Source organism: Ambystoma mexicanum, chromosome 11 (assembly GCF_040938575.1).
Source record: "Ambystoma mexicanum isolate Mex_15411 chromosome 11, UKY_AmexF1_1, whole genome shotgun sequence".
Lineage (NCBI taxonomy): Eukaryota > Metazoa > Chordata > Amphibia > Caudata > Ambystomatidae > Ambystoma > Ambystoma mexicanum.
Window position 1 is genome coordinate 448,794,135 of NC_090934.1, and position 13,844 is coordinate 448,807,978.

The 13,844-nt window shown below is 41.9% G+C and overlaps 1 protein-coding gene across 1 annotated transcript in view; it reads right to left on the minus strand.

Moving 5' to 3' along the window:
• The window catches only part of LOC138503499 (embryonic protein UVS.2-like), an 80,944-nt gene that overhangs the window by 51,722 nt on the left and 15,378 nt on the right, over window positions 1-13,844 (minus strand). The window contains exons 8-11 of the mRNA XM_069623280.1: window positions 13,534-13,648; window positions 5,578-5,756; window positions 2,714-2,798; window positions 1,254-1,381 (exon numbers count right to left, since the gene is read on the minus strand). Of these exons, the coding sequence (XP_069479381.1) occupies window positions 1,254-1,381; window positions 2,714-2,798; window positions 5,578-5,756; window positions 13,534-13,648 (507 nt within the window). The remainder of the gene's footprint in view (window positions 1-1,253; window positions 1,382-2,713; window positions 2,799-5,577; window positions 5,757-13,533; window positions 13,649-13,844) is intronic.

The following is a 13,844-nucleotide window of genomic DNA, read 5'->3' on the forward strand; positions in this document are numbered from 1 at the left end:
TCAATGCAAGTCACAGTGACCAGCATTGAACATTAGGGGTTAGAGGAAGGGACTCATCACAATTGATGAATCGGTCAAGCCGCACAAGGAAGGGAGCTTCCAATGCAATAGCCACTAGTGGCAATAGTAGATTGCCATTCTCTCCTCTTTACACTTAATTAGTTCTATAGCATTACTTTTGACCCACACTAATTTGTGTTGAAGCACCACCTATATGCCAAAACTAAACCGGAAAAAACTATAACGATGTACTAATGTCAGGCTGGGGTACAAACTAGGCCTTGAAAAAACAAAGTTGCCTGCGTTGCTGAAAGGCAACCTATTGCAAAACATGCTTGGTTTGTAACTGGGGACATAGATAAGAGTACATGTGCAGCACATTCTGTTTTATAAAGCACACTAATTCAGAAACATTTGCCAAACTCAAACACTGTTACCGGAATTTGGCAAGCCTCCAGTGACAGTAAGGGTATGGATGATTTAGATGGTGCCTTCAATTTTCCAAATTTGGAGTCTCATTGGACTCTACTGGGGATTGCATATTAGCAGACATAGAAATGGAGTTGTGTTGTGGAAATGCATTCCACACAAAACCATGTGGATTTGTCAAAGTTTCAGGATTGGAACCCTGAATTTGGCACTGCAGTAAATGTGTGAGCCATCACATTAGCACCACTTTTTTTACCACACCATCAATCACTGAGGCCCTCTGAGTACAGTTTCAGAAGACCATGTATAACAGATATATGTTGAGAAGGGAGCTCTGTGGCATAAACTATGTAAGCTTGGTTTGCTGAGGTGTTGTAATGAATGTGCAGTGAGGTTAGGTCATCAGTGGGGATAGTTAAAGGAGTCATTTGAAGGGGGTATAAAGGATTAGCAGCACTCATATGGTTTGAGATCTATAAAGTTAAGAATACATGCTGAGTACTCTTCCAGCATGGGACTATCATCACAGAGTGCTTACGTGCTTAATTATTAAAAGAATAGGAATTAATTAAGTCACAAATGAACGAATGCATGAATGACAGAACAAGCAAAACAATTTCTTAAAAGCATTGAATTGTGAATCCATTGTGTGAAATATGTTGGCAGACCAATGCTGGGAGTCTAAACATCTCAGGGGCGCTTTAGATGCCAAGGGCCTAGGATGCAGAGTGGATGCATAACAGTTCTAACAGTTTTAGGAGGGCAGTAAGGGTGATCTAGCTGAACCCTCAGTTTGTGGCACCGGGCAAGAAAAGGGCACTTACTGCAGCTGTAGAGCTTGTTGATCTTGGCTATATCCAGGTTGCTCATTCCATTCCTTTGACCAATAGGGACATTAGGGTCAGGTTTTGGGATGATTGTGTCTTGTCCAGCCGTATTAGTGAAGGCATTTCTATTGCAAAGAAGGAAGATTGATAAGAAAACGCATAACCCTTAAATGATTAATACCAGTACGTACACAAAAACTGTGATTATGTAACATTTTACAACTATTAGGATTCTTTGCTATTTCAGGACAAGCAGCAAGGCTGTCTACTTCACTATCATATATACTGCCAGATCCCCACCCCCCAGTGAGGTGTCATAAAGCCCAGTGATTTGAGGAAGAGTGACACATCTAAGGAATATTACTCTGCTTCTGTTAGGACAACACCCCTAAAATGCAATGTGAACTCCAAGACCAGATACAGTGGAACTGTGTGAATGTGCCAATAGGCTTATTAGCGAATTCATTTAGATGACTTCTTGCTAATAAACAGAAGCTTACAGAACTGAAATACCAACTGCTGACATTATATTTGAGAGAGTTCTGGGATAACCGCCTAGGAATAAGGTAAATTACTGGGAAAAGTGTCCGGATTTGAGGGCTCTCCTAAAGCTTATGTGATCACTGATGGGTCGTAGATGGATGGAGAATAGATTGCACAGGCCTGCAGCCTGGAATGGGAAGTTGCGAGCACCAGACATGGCCTTACCATACATAAGAGGATGGCATACAGGTCTACCAGGACCAAAGAGTGTGCTGTGGCTGTTACAGTGGAAATGTCATTGCCAGAAGAGGAGGCCAATGCCATAGCACGAGGGCTAGGCCTAGGATTATCATTCCAGCCTCTATACGTGCTTGCCTGTCCTGTTTTATTTTACATTATGGAGCCTCTGGTTCTGCTGTTCCCATGGAGTTCAGAACACAGAATGCAAAGAACAAACAAGCTTTGCAATGACAACAGATTGGGTTTATGTAGGCAAAGCTAAGGCACTTGTCAGTCACTCCCGGAGTTGTATTAACTGCCCGTTGATGGTAGCAGGTGCAAAATGGTGCGAGTACCTGCGAATATAATAGCAGTGCCTGGAAAATGCCTGATACTTATAAACAAGCCAAAAGTGTTGGCGTTGCCAATGCTTGTTTTTATCAGGATTTCAGGGAAGGACACACATATTGCTTATAAACGGAGTTGCTAAAGGCAGACCTGGTTTCCAAAGGTTTATTACACCAGTAGTATGCTCACAACTCTAATTAAGTCATTAACTCAAAGAAGACTGCTTTGATGAAAAATTGGCAGGAACTTTGAGTGCAAAGTGTGATGGTAAGAAACATGCGGCCATCCCTCAAAAATCTGCCAGGACATCAGAATGCTTGTACCGTCTGCATCAGCATGAGGATCCGGCCTGTGATATCTTGCTACACGGCTTTGTATATTTCACATATTATGCCTTCCATCATTACCTGCCATAGTGCAACACTGAGCCGTAGTCATAAGCAAGACCCAGGGTGTTGGCGTTCATCTCCTTGTTAAAGTTGGGCTGATCATCTGAAAGGAACAGTAACAAGGACTGTGATAAACAATTAGAACTCAATGTCTGGCTGCATATATACTTTACTCACTGCTGACAGATGTTCATGTTTTCCAAATAATGACCAGTGTCACTGGGACACCACCTTCACACAAATAGGCTTTATTTTTACAACGCATTGATATCAGTGTGTTAACTACACATTTTGGAGGACGTGACCTTAGAGCATAGTAACTGAAAATAATGGCCCAGTTACATCGAATCAGCTCATCAGTTTGTGCTTCAGCCTATTTTTTGAAAAGGAGACCGTTTCCTAGTCCTCCCATAAATGTAATTATAGGATCTTTTAAACACCCCACACCCGGGCTGAGCATGTCCTCCCATTGTAGCACTGTTCTTGTGGACGATGTTGAGCAACCGATGATCCTGCAGTGAACATCTTTTTAGGGCTCATTTAAAGCAATTCACCCGTATTTCTGTTTTAGTGAATCCTATGTTTTCAGAAAGAGACACGCATGGCTATTACAAACCTGAGCAGCTTGCATCTGTGTTGTAAACCCTGTCTGCCCGCAAAATAATGTGAGTGAGCTTTACATGAAAATGTACACCATCATAAAAAATATGTAAAAGATGTGGGTCTTTTAAATGCTTGCCATTCACGCTAGGTGAGAGTGAACACAATTTATGTTTTCATTAATTCATTGAATTGCTTCTATCAATTATCAACGTGCCATAACGGAGAGCTTCAAGTTTGCTTAAAGGAGTAGAAAGTCGCAATTACAAACTTGCTACCAAGCAAATGAGTCTTTGGGAGTTTTAATTCTGGCCGAAAGGCTGTTCTAAAGAGAGGCCCCAAGCACTGGAGAGGCACAAGCACCATGCTGAGATAAACTGGAAGTGGATAATTTGATGAGATTGAGGGAGTATGATTTTAGGTTTGAGTTTACAGGTAGTGAGGCCATTTACTTTTGATATACTCTGGGAACGTGGCGTAGGAAGATTTGCTGCATTTACTTTTTAAGATCAATGGCAAACCAACCTTGTACAGTGTTAATCATAGCACAGAGCACTGCATGCATTTCACTGTATTGAATGCAGGGAGTGTTTTCACCAAAATGATGTACATAGATTAAAAGAAAGTGCTGTGGAATTAAATAGATATTGATTAATACCAAACACATGCATGGAGTCGTTTTCAAGAAAAGGAAGGCTGCACAAGATGAGTCAGATGGCAGGACCGACAGAAAGAATAAAGAAGACTATGCAGGAAGAGGGAACGCATTCCACTGGTTGGGGGCATTAAGCTCTCAACAGAGCACAACTAGCTTGAGGAGTGGAGAGGGAGAATGGAGGGAGCAATTCAGCAGAGGGAAAGATTCTGAGAAGACAAATAGTGGGTGCTAATTCATGAAGATATTTGAATTAAAAAAAAGGAGAAACATAAAACTGAAAACATGATAGGGAAGCTAGCAAAGGCTAAAGTTAAATTGGAAGGGACGAGAGGAGGAGCAAGAAAAAGGTGATAAAGGTAAGACTTCTAGATTGCTGGAAAGCAACAACGCAGTGGAATTACTGAATATTATAGTTACATTAGAATCAACAAGATTGGTCCAGTTCGCCAATGATCAAAGGTTAAGTCTTTACTGAATGACCAACGTTGATTGAGTCTATTGCGAAACCAGAGGTAAGCATTATGTTCTTTTCCCTAAACCTTCTATTTTTTGATATGTTTGAATGTTTGCTTTTGTTTATTAGTAGATCAAACAGATCTGTGTTTGTCTAATGCATTCTTCTCGTGTTCAGATGTTGGAAGTATCATAAACCATGACCCAAATGCAGTGCATGCCCTGTTAGTCAAAAGGAGATGTAGAGTACGTAGTGAATTTAACAATCTCTGGCAGGATTGGGATAGTCCTGTTCGCTCAAAGTGTCAGTAGAGCATAAATAGAGAAGATAGTGTAGCCATGATAATAGGGGTCAAGGTAGATGAAGGCGGCCAATTATGAAAGAAAAATATACAAAGCAGCTTGGGAAATGTAGTAGCATTGTACAGACATTCTTACAGACGTTCTTGAAAACAGACACAACTATTGATATAGGTTATCCAACAGCACAAAGACATCCATTTGACCAAACTCTACTCATTTCTTCAGGCTATGATCCCTAAAATGTACCCTTTTGTACCTTGTCCTGTTACTAGTTTTGGTTACCTACCATAACAAATTGAAAATGTGTCCATCATTTTTTAATTGAGAGAAATGCATCTGCCCAACATAGAAGAAATTAAATCTCTGTCCAGAAACCTATTGATAAAATCAATCCAGACTAGCAGTTGTGTAAATTAACAATTGACCCTTAATGATTGGCTTTCAGAGGACGAAGACAATAGAGATTGTCACACAGTGGATAATCAGCAGTAAAGCCATGGAAAAGAAACCATATGTGAATATCTAAGAATATAATTGGGGTTTTCCGGCAAGCACTTGCAATCTCTGTTTTTATTCACCAGAGTAAGATGGTCTTATTCATTATACAGTTATGCTGATATATATTATTCTATCGTTCAACCCCACATCCTTCCTTCTTCTAATAGCTCATTTCACTTCGAGTTTACTTCATTGGGTAGACCATTGAGGTGAGGGCAAAGAAGGAGGCTTAGATGTCTATGGGAGTTGAGGAATGTATCCTCAACATAAACCTTCATGTTTTCCCCATTTCAGATATTACTTTTATCTGTGGTCACCTACCGATAATATGAGCCTTCCCAGAGTAGACTGTTAACCCCTGGGGTTTTACCTTGGTTGATGTACTGCCACCTAATGTCGATGTAGCTGTCACGATCTTTGCGGCTGTGCTCATGGTAAAGGCCCAGGTTGTGCATTAGTTCGTGCTCAATGACTCCAATAGAAAGACAGCCGTTCCTAGACAAGGACAATGTTTGACTTCCACCGCCTCTTCCTATCATTGAATAACATCTAGAAATATAGGAATCATACAGAAATAAGCTTTAAAATATACTGAGATCACTGGTAAAGAGAATTTGACATTGGCTTTACAACAGTTTAAATTACTTTATATCTAACAATTATTGGTGTGTTTATGTGGTTTTATGAGTCACAATTTGTGATTTTTACAAAAGTTGGTATTTTTATTTGGTCAACTTAATTATATACAGTGATGTTAAAGAACATACCTCAACAATATTTCTCCTTCCAAGGTTCTCTCAAATTTTACCTTTAGTCCCATCTAGATGCATCATCTCCTTCGTGTTTCTAGGTTTCTGAGAGTTGACTTAAAAGCTGTTGTTGGCAATGTTCAACTAACAATGGCAGCTGAAAGCACAGGACACTAGCATCTTGTTTGCCAATGATCACAGATCTTTACTGAATGACCAATGTTGATTGAGTCTATTGCAAAACCAGATGCAAGAATTATGTGCTTTTTCCTAAACCTTCTATTTTTTGATATGCTTGAATGTTGTCTTTTGTTTATTAGATCAAACTGATCTGTGCTTGTCTAGCATTTCTTCCCGTGTTCAAATGCTGGACGTATCATAAACCAGGACCCAAATGCATTGCATGCACTGTGAGTCAATAGAAGATGTAGAGATCTTAGTGAATTTAACAATCTCTGGCAGGACTGGGATAGTCCTGTTTGCTCAAAGTGTCAGTAGAGTATGGTAGCATGGTTGTCAGGACATGCTTGGAGTTCTAGTAAGGAGGACTGGTAGCAGTAGAGCACACTGCACATATTCCCAGGTTCTTTGTGTCTGGCATTCGGCACCATGTGTGATGTGAGTGGTCAGGACCTGAGAAGGGTAATGGTGATAAAGCCCGGGATGCTAATCCATCATCTACTTTTACGCCATGGATCCTTATAGGACACCACTGTGCCCTTTAAGGATATCAAGTGTGTCAGAGGTCCTAAAGACAGTGTGCAAACAGCTGAATTCCATTTGCGTCTTCAATTCTGTCTACCAGCCTGCAAAACTGGCCTGACACATATCACAGAAGACGTATGTTTAAGGCAACAGATCACCCTCTCTAGATCACTGGACACATGAGCCAGAGTAGAGACATGAGAGCCGATGTGAAAAGGTGAACATTACACACCAATGTGAGGCAAAGATCCTTAACTATCCCTGACCCCAGGTATTATATAGAAACAGAGGTAGGACACCGCTTCACTCAAGATACCTCAGGCAAACATATTGCCATTGCCCTCTAGTAGCATGACTTTTAGACTGAGTTCCATTATGTGCCTGATGCTTATAGAAGCAAAGTAAGGGCTCATCTTGGAAGATATTTAATGTTGAAGGGAATGAGCACCAGGAACACGTCCAATAGGCTGGGCAATGGTGATGCTTACTTGCTTGGGGCATTAGTAAAGGTTGTTAGAAGTGTTGGGGTGGTCAGGAAGGGTCCCCAAGATTATGAGGTGCACTGTGCATTTTTATATGTATCGAAGTGTAGTTAATTATGGATGGGATATGTTGTTTTAGTGTTCCTGTTGGCTAGCATTTGATACATATTATCTTGCATGCGAGTATAAAGATAAATTGTCAACTCACCAAATGTAAAAACATACATACACATTAAGACAAATAAATGGGGAATTCACAAATCTCAATATAGTGGGCTTTTCACAAATGAATCAAACCAAACTAGCAAGGGGGTGTTTCCCAAAGTGAACTTTAAAACTGGTTCTGTGAGGTTTTAGAAGCCAGGGGATAGGTGAATAAGTAATTTCACAACCTTCGCGGTCAGCACAGCTGCAGAAATTAGCCATGAGTTTTATGGTCTGATAAGTACCGTAGATAGTAGATGGACTCTCCTGATGCCTGAGAGCATGACAGATGGGGTTTTGTTATTTTGTTTTGGTCAGCAGTAAAGCACAGGGTAAGTCAATACCCAAGCATACCCAGGAGTTTCAATTGTGTGATAAAGTGCCAGTTTGGTAGATCTGTGCCCTGGGGAATGAGATAGCATCGCTAATTCAAAAAGAATTTATTTACCTAAACTTCCTCATATCATTTGAAATATTTATGCAAACCATGTGCAAATCAAAGGTTAAGGCTAAAAGGGCAGTTAATTCTAGTAATGAATTGTGCTAAATGCGAATGTTTAACCATGTGCTGATGTCATGAACTACCACGGATAAATCCTAAGAAGAGGTTTGTTCTACATATGACCTGAAGATGACAATTAAGATAAAACTGGCCAATTAAAATGTATGAATTGGGAAAATATGCGGTTTCTTTGAAGAGGTTTTTGTCCAATCATATGTTAGGGGTGGATTGTAAAAGAATATCTCTGAGTGTTTTAACTGTTGCAAAAATGTATATGAGATGTAAACTGATGTGGTTTGTTGAGACTTGGGTTAGTTTGGTCCTCCAACACATCTAACTGCTCCCATCATAATTGTACAATAAAACTTGCTTTATGTACAAGGTGTAAACTCGTTCCTCACGTGGTGGAGCCATTTTGGGCTGGGGTCATTAGGGGTCTGCCCTCACAGAATGGTGAGGGGAAATCTGAAGATCTGAATGGGGAGAAGGTCAAAGATCAGCAATGATGAAAGAGGGGCAGAATGAAGAGGAAGTAATAGGGGCAAACTATTTGACCCAGATGAGATGCTACACCCTGGTTAATACTCCTGCAAGGCTCCCCCTCCCTTCAGTTGCAGAATTCTTTATGAAGCATCTCAGAATTCCTATCGGCATATACGCCAGAGAACAGCTGAAGGCAAAGTGCCCATAGACATGTATTGAGGCGGCGATATTGTTACACCTGATCAACATCCCAAAATGTATACCTTTTTATCAAAGAGAATCTGATATCTCAACAAGCGTGTAGATTGATTATGGCGAGTGTGCCAAGAAATAGTGCCGGGTGTTGGTGGCACATTAGCAAAGATTTGAGCTCATAAAAAAGGTCAGTGAGTCGGGCAACTGATACATTCAGGGATCATAGGTCACTGTCGCTAAGGCCAGTGCAGTTATTGAGACATAATAACTGCACCATTTCTATTGGGTTGTGTGGAAGGATCCTCATGATTGACTCTTACTTGTAGGAGTTGCCTACATCAGTAGCCGATTCCCTACTGACATTGCTCCTGTCTGTCTATTTGTTTGGGAAAGTGATGGTGAAGTTGGTGGGCATCTTTACAGTTTTGGACAAAGCCAAGGTTTCAGTTAGCATGGTGTTTCCATCAAAGATTTTCAAAAGCACTTGGCCAGAGCAAAACCGCTCAATCGGCTGTTTTCAGAATACCTTTCAGATTTTCCAGGACAGTAGAGGTGCCTTTTAGCATCAGCAGTGCCAGAAGAGGACACGTCACTTATTACTAATAAGGGGTTGTACCCCTTGTGACAAAAGCAGGAAAGGAGACACCTAGTAGACAGCTACTGCAGCAGGTAAAGGTACACTGTGAGGAACTGCTGGTGGAGGGGGACGGGACAGCAGGAAGGACAATTGAAAGCTGTTTATGGGACTCATGTTATTCAGATGGTGCTCAGATTTTACTTTGAATTTTACAACTCTACAAACTTCCATGTATGTCTTGCAAGGTAGGAGCATTATAGTAGACAAGGAGAAGGTGTAAAAGGAGGAGGGCATTTGTTGGTCAGGTGGTCAGCTACCTCAGGGGCTTCAAGCACAATCTTCTTCTGCTAAGAGAATCCTCACCTAGAGATGAATCTTTGCCAATTCAGCAAGAGGCTGTACATATGTCGGTGTACAATTTAGGTGAATTTGCAATTCATCCCTCTTCACTTGTGTCTGCTCAGCTCAACGAAATCCAGATACCAGTAGATGCAGCTCTTCAGACTCAGGGCGTGGGAGGATTATTTACCTGGAGAATTGTTTCAAAAGCACTAGACTTGTTCCAAGAGTAGGGTGACCAGAAACCCGGGCAGGCCATACACAGAGAGGTAGGACTAACGTAAATACAAATAAGACTTCAGTCCTACTTCTATGTTACTGGCCTTTTGTGGCTAGCGAGGAGGGGGTGTGCTCACAGGCACACTCCTCTCATTGGAGGAGAGCGCTGGGGAGGGGAAAGGGGAGAAAATGGGGGCATGAAAAGCATTTCAGGCCCCCAATTGCACAGGAAGAGTTGGTGAAATCGGGTCCTGGCAAAAATAGGGACTGTAGGGACTGTAGCCACCCACCTTGCAAAACCTGGATGCGGTTTTAAAAATTAAAAAAATCCCAGGTCCCCTGGACAGAGGGCGATTTGCCCGCACTGTCCCAGGAAAACCGGGACATCTGGTCACCCTATCCAAAAGCCAACATTTCTGGTGAAATTAGAGAATCTAGTGCTGTCTCCAGTTCATCCCATGCAATTCTAGAATTTAATTGGGGTGCAGTTTATGCATTTCTAATGTTTGAAATACAGAAATGTCACCGGATCAGAAGGGTGTTATGTGAAGTCATGAGAAACAGTTGTATCTTTGTACGGGAGACAGTGAGACTGGTCAGACTTTTGTCTTTTTCACGTCATGCAGTTAAAGGATGAAGATGAGTCACCTCGGTGTGTTGGCCCATATGTCAGATGCAAGGACATAAGAACAGAGATGGTTAAGCCATATGTCACCTTAAAAGGGGACTGCTACTTTGCAAATGCTCCCTATCTCGTCATAGAGTGTGACACAAGCAGGTGCAGATGGGGAGCCACATGTGGGCTCTATCTGTTGAGTGCAAGTGGTCATCAGAGAAGCTAATGATGCTGAATTAATTGGAACGTCCGGCTGATCACTGTAATAAAATGCTCGATATGGGACTGAATGCGTTGCTGCATGCGCCTGCGTTTAGAAAATATGCCCACATTGCGGTACATTAATCATTTTGGATTTGGCATCTAAGCTTCTGCTGCAACTGGCAATTTAATTCTGGCTCTACTGGTCAGGCAGGAGGATTTTGGTGCAAGCTGGCTATCTCCCACAACTGAACTGTAACATGTATCTGATTGTAGCTCTGTGTAGGTTATTACTGGTAGTTAAGAATTCAGGGCCCGATTCATTGAAATGTGTGCAGAAATCCCACAAAGGCCGCACGCTGAGTATGACACTGCCGAGCCTGAGTGCAGAATGAAAAATGCACGCCCTGCGTATTCATGAATTTACAGCGCAAAATAACCGTAAATGCTAATCGCGGCCGGCACGCCCCAGGCACGCCCACAAGCAAAGCATAAACAGCCAGAACAGCTACCTTTGTGCGCTTCACCGGGTGTGAATATATGCACACCTTAAACAGTGCGTGGGGTCCCCACAAGCAGGCCTGTATCTCGAGGAGCGTGCCCGGGGTCCCCCATAACTGGATCTGGCACCCCGAAAACATGCAAATAAAAAAAAAATCATAACTCAGTAATTATTCAGAAAATCTGTGTGCAAACCCTCGTAAACCATTCCTGCACCCCGCTAAACTGCATACGCACATCCCTAAATTAGATCGGAACCCAGGTTGTGTACATGCACCCCTATATACGACATGCAACCCCACCTCTGTGTTGATCTATGCGCAAGTGTAATTACACTTGCCTTCAGGTGGCGGATAGTATGAAGGACTTCTGTGGCCATTTCTCAGCTGAGAGTTTGCGCAATCGAATCGATGAATATGTCTTGTGCCGCACAATTGTGGGCGTGCGAGGGAATGCCTGCAGGCCGTTCCACGGAACGCCCAAGTTCTTCCCCATTTTTGGTGTTCCGCCCCCTTCCCAGCCCTCTGCACAAGCCTAGCCCACGCTCTGCATGGAGTCTCGAGCAAGGCCCTTGTCAGCTCGCAGAGACATGCCAAGCCTGTGCACACTCCACGCAAGTCCAGGGAAAGTACCTTACATTAGAATCCATGAACCGACAAACGCGTATTTGTATGAATTTTGGTGCGCAAGTACCCTATTTTCTGCGCAAATAATTCCATGAATTGGGCCCTCATTAGTCTGATTCGTGGCTCTTTGTGAACATTTGAGAACGTTCGTTTTTAAAGTAGTTCCTGTAGGTTTCAGCTTTTAGGATCCATGGGGTGGGTTGTTAATCCATGGTGACATAACACTAAAAGTCCTGTGCCACAAATGTATTCATTTTTCATTTTTGGGGCTGAAGTTCAGGTGCATAACTTCAAAACAGCCCAAAGAACGTTCACCTTATTTGGAAAGCACCCAGAACTTACTCTGTGCTGTGGCTTTAGAGAAACTGTTCCAAAAGAGACATTGGTACTGAGCATGTGTGAGTCTGAGAAAACTAATCTATTTTATTAGAAAATGTAAACTTTGCATTTGATTGGTCAAAAGCTGCTGACATTTTATTTTAAAGACGACGTCAGCTTTTGGCAGAACATTCATTCAGAGAGAGTGAAAGGGGGGTGTTTGCAAAACAAATTGGTAACATGGACAAGCACATTAGTTATTGGAAAGCAAACAGAGAAACAGAGACACAAAAGAGACTGAGAAACAAAACAAAAAACGTATATGGACAGAAAACGTGAGACACATGGAGAGAGTGAGAAACAAATGCAAACATACTGTACAACACATGCATAAAAAGACTGGAGGCACGTGCATAGTTACTCTAAACCACATACAGGGAGAACCTGGGAGACACATACAGAGAGAGACTGAGAAACGCATACAGTGACTGTAAAGCACATGCAGACAGATAACACATGCAGAGAGAAGTATGGCGATAGATATAGCTAGAGACTGAGAAACACGTACAGAGACTGTAAAACACATGCACAGAACACATACAGAGAGATACTGTGAAACACATGCAAGCAGAGACTGTTAAACATGCATATAGAAGATGGAGACACAATGTCAGCTACTGAAAATCACATACAGATGCAAAGGCAGAGAACTCATGCAGAGAGAAGTGGGGAGATAAATATAGCTAGAGATTGAGAAACCCGTACAGAGACTGTAAGACACATGCAGGCAGATAGGTGCTGGTGGCCATAGACACAGGGAGACTAACAAATAAAGACAAATAGAGACAGTAAAACATATACAGAGAGGACATGCAAAGAGAAACTGGGAAACACATATAGCGAGTGACTGAGACACACATGTAAACAGAGATTGTGTAACACATGCACATAGAGGATGGAGACACATGCACAGTTTCTGCAAACCACATACAGACAGAAGCTGGGCGACACATACAGATAGAGAATGGCAGGGACTGTAAAACATATGCAAAACGGTGAACACATGCAAAGAGAAGCTGGGAGATAAATATAGCGAGAGACTGAGAAACGTCTACAGAGACTATAAAAAGCACAAAGAGAACACATCCTGGAGTAATTGGGAAACACCTACAGAACGAACTGAGAGACATATAGAGAGACTGTAAAACACATACAGATAGATACTGGTGCACACGTGGAGAGAGAAAGACTGTAAAACACTGGGAACACATATAGAGAGTAACTGGGAAGCACATACACATACAAATTGTGAGACACATGATGCAGAATGGAAAGCATACAGTAGGAAAATGTAAATCACATACAGGCAGAAACTGATAAGCACATACAGAGAGTCTAGGAAACAAATATGGAAATCAAATGAGAGAAAAATGCAGGGAAGGTCTGGGAACCACCATCACAAAAAGGACACGAGTGTTGTAAACATATGCATGATGTGCACTGTTTACCGATTTCACTAGTGATTGCATTCAGTTCAGAGGTATTTTATCTGTTGTATTTCCAGAAAAAGAACAGTGCCTTTGTAATGAAAAGGATATGTGAGACCTACCCACTCCCTAAGGCGATGTTCACGTAGTCGGTTTCGCGTGTGCGGGGTACAAAATTCACACAGGTCATTGTTTTAAACTCCTCCATTGCAGCAGAGAATAAAAATTGGTAGGCACCTGCGGGAGAAAGGAAGTTAAGACTTTCATTTGAATCAGCATTTTGATAACTGCTGTAGACTCGTCATTTCGCTCTGAAATTGCATCAGAAATAACCGGTCGACGTATATGGTCAAATACTTGGAGTTTAATTTACCGTTACAAAATATAATACACATGAACACTACTAATTCTGGGATATTTCAATGGAGTGACA